Source organism: Polypterus senegalus, chromosome 13 (assembly GCF_016835505.1).
Source record: "Polypterus senegalus isolate Bchr_013 chromosome 13, ASM1683550v1, whole genome shotgun sequence".
Taxonomy (NCBI): Eukaryota; Metazoa; Chordata; class Cladistia; order Polypteriformes; family Polypteridae; genus Polypterus; species Polypterus senegalus.
In genome coordinates, this window is record NC_053166.1 from 52,902,397 (window position 1) to 52,904,877 (window position 2,481).

Below are 2,481 nucleotides of genomic sequence, written 5' to 3' on the forward strand. Positions count from 1 at the left end.
AAGAAATCAGGAAGGGGGCAAATAGTTTTTTACACCACTGCATAAGGTGGAAGTGTAAGCTTAGAATCGGGTGGGCTTATATTGCCCATTGGCACAAGTTTGAAAATACAGAGTGGGCAATAATAGCTCCAGTGTTTACAACTGTTGTTTTATTTGCATGCCATGATGTTGTCTTACAATTCTGTTTTCCCTGAGAATCTAAAATACAATTGCTGTTCAAAATTAAAAGCCATGTGAGAGAACTCCTCCCCACTGAGGGAAGTGTGATTTAAGCATACCATGTGTGATCTTTTATCAGAGAGAGAGAAGTTTTCTGTGGGTACAACTCAGACCTGTGCTGTTCTGTGAGTGAGTGAAGAGAAAATACAGCTCTGAAAACACAATCATCTCTTTGTTTGCCTGATTCTCCAGGCGTTTCTTCTCCTTATTATTATTAATATTGTTCTTGGCTCTATGTCTCAGCTTGTTGAGCATATCTTTCAAGCTGTCATGTTTCTAAAAGGAAGACAGTAACACGAAGACAATCAAGGCCACACAATCCCACCTACGGTAATCATGGTTAGGAAACTCCAGGGTTCACAGGTGACTGATTATTGATTTAATAAGAAGACAGCATGAAGTGGAGGAGCGGCCTCTCAGAAGGTAGCAGCCCCTTTTGAAGAGGTCTGAACCTTTGCCAGCTTGTTTGACAAGGAGGGAGTGTAAGGGTGCAGCACTCATTTTTCCGTCCTACTAATGAAACCAGAAGAGCGCCTGACCACATGAAATTGGTGATGTCTCTCGTCCGGGGGAGCTAAACAAAGTATAAATTAAAGAGGTGATGAATGATGGTTTTGTTGGCATATACTGCTTTGTTCTTAATTTAGAACTTTGCCCTGACATGCCAAGTTTAAGGGTAAGGCGCCCCTGCAGAGACTCTGTCCAGCCAAGCATATTAACCATCCTTTCTTCATCTCCCTTGGCGCACAGAGATTAGATGCTAGACAGATAGACAACCGTCAGTGCCATGCCTTTACGTGAGAGCACAAGATAAGTCAGCAACAGTCTGTTATCTAAACATAGATGGCACTCAACAGACAGATATCTCTGTTTGTTCAATTCCATGTTCTTGTATTATAGGCAGGTTTTCATCTCATTTTCAGTTTGCACAGCAACCTGTTTGTCCATATGGAATAGTTAACTTTATGTGATATTAGGGTCTGAATGGGCTGAAACCAAAAGGTGACCCTTTCTTTTCAACTAATACCTAATTTTCTACAGTGCCATGTACTGTATGTTTCATGACCTCGGCTCATGATGTGTATATCCATTCAGGCATTCTTGATGTTGTCTTTTTTTCTCCACATGCTCAACTCATTTCAGATCATCTTTTCACACATTTATCAGTAAAGACCGAACACTTTAACCAGACAAGCTGCTACAAGTTTATTTAAAAAGTGGCAGCAGCAAAATAATCAAAGATGCCGCCTCACTCCTTTCGAGGAGCCTGAGTCGGGTAGAAGAGGACTGAGCTTGCAAGGAGTGGAGTGGAGGCAGCAGTAGACTGAGGAGAAAAGGACTATGAGCTGTTTTTGTGCTAATTTATGTACTGTGTTGTGTGACATAAACGTGTGCTTTTGGACATCTGGCTGTCTCAGTGTCTGTCTGTGTCCGGGCATCTTTCACAGTTGGTAAAGAGCAGAGCATCTGCTAAACCCATACAATGTTTTTAATGGGAAAATCTTGACTGAAATTTTAAAGGAAGAAAGGACGAATTTGATAATTACTTTTGGAAGTCAGTTCATTTGCTCTGTCCATAGGCAATACATTGATAAATTGAAAGGGAAAGAGGGTCAAGCTACAGTACTTTATGGCACAATTGGAAATGCTGCATGGCAAGTAAAAACACAATGTGTTACCGTGGACACAATGTGCAGGCTGTGTTGGACTGAGGACTTAGCAGGAGAAAATGGGTTTAGTGGACAAGGACTGCATACTGTATAACCAGTTCTTTTCAGAAAGCACAAACTGCCTTGGCAGTGACTACAAACGTAAAACATCACAAAAAACACAAACATGCATTTTTTTTGATTATGAGTTTAAAATAGATGATATTAATTATTTCAACCCAGTACTCGAAAGTTGTAAACAGATTTGACAAGTGTAAAAAGAAAATTTAAGGTAGAAAATAAGCCATGTAAAAACAGGAAAAAGATTTAAGGTTTGATTTCTGATGAACTACTGTTCAAAGTTACCAGATTAACAAGGGCTACAGTTAACCACATTAGCTTGTAGCTGAAGTATCAGTTGTTTGAAAACAAAGGCAGCATGCACATATATGTATATTACACGAATAAAAGACACATTTAATGTATCAGTATACATTGTGTATTATACATAAAACTGCTAAATACTTGCCTTCTTTTATAATATTATTCCTTAAAAGCAAATCCTGCAGAACTTGCTTTGATAGTGTTTGCCCATTTTATTAGTTGGTGGCAT

General features: G+C 39.3%; 1 protein-coding gene across 1 annotated transcript in view; it reads left to right on the plus strand.

The window, feature by feature from the left end:
* The first annotated feature begins 880 nt into the window (after positions 1–880).
* The window catches only part of afap1l1a (actin filament associated protein 1-like 1a), a 36,485-nt gene continuing 34,884 nt past the window's right edge, over positions 881–2,481 (plus strand). Inside the window, exon 1 of the mRNA XM_039776338.1 lies at positions 881–895. Coding sequence (XP_039632272.1) covers positions 881–895 — 15 coding nt within the window. The remainder of the gene's footprint in view (positions 896–2,481) is intronic.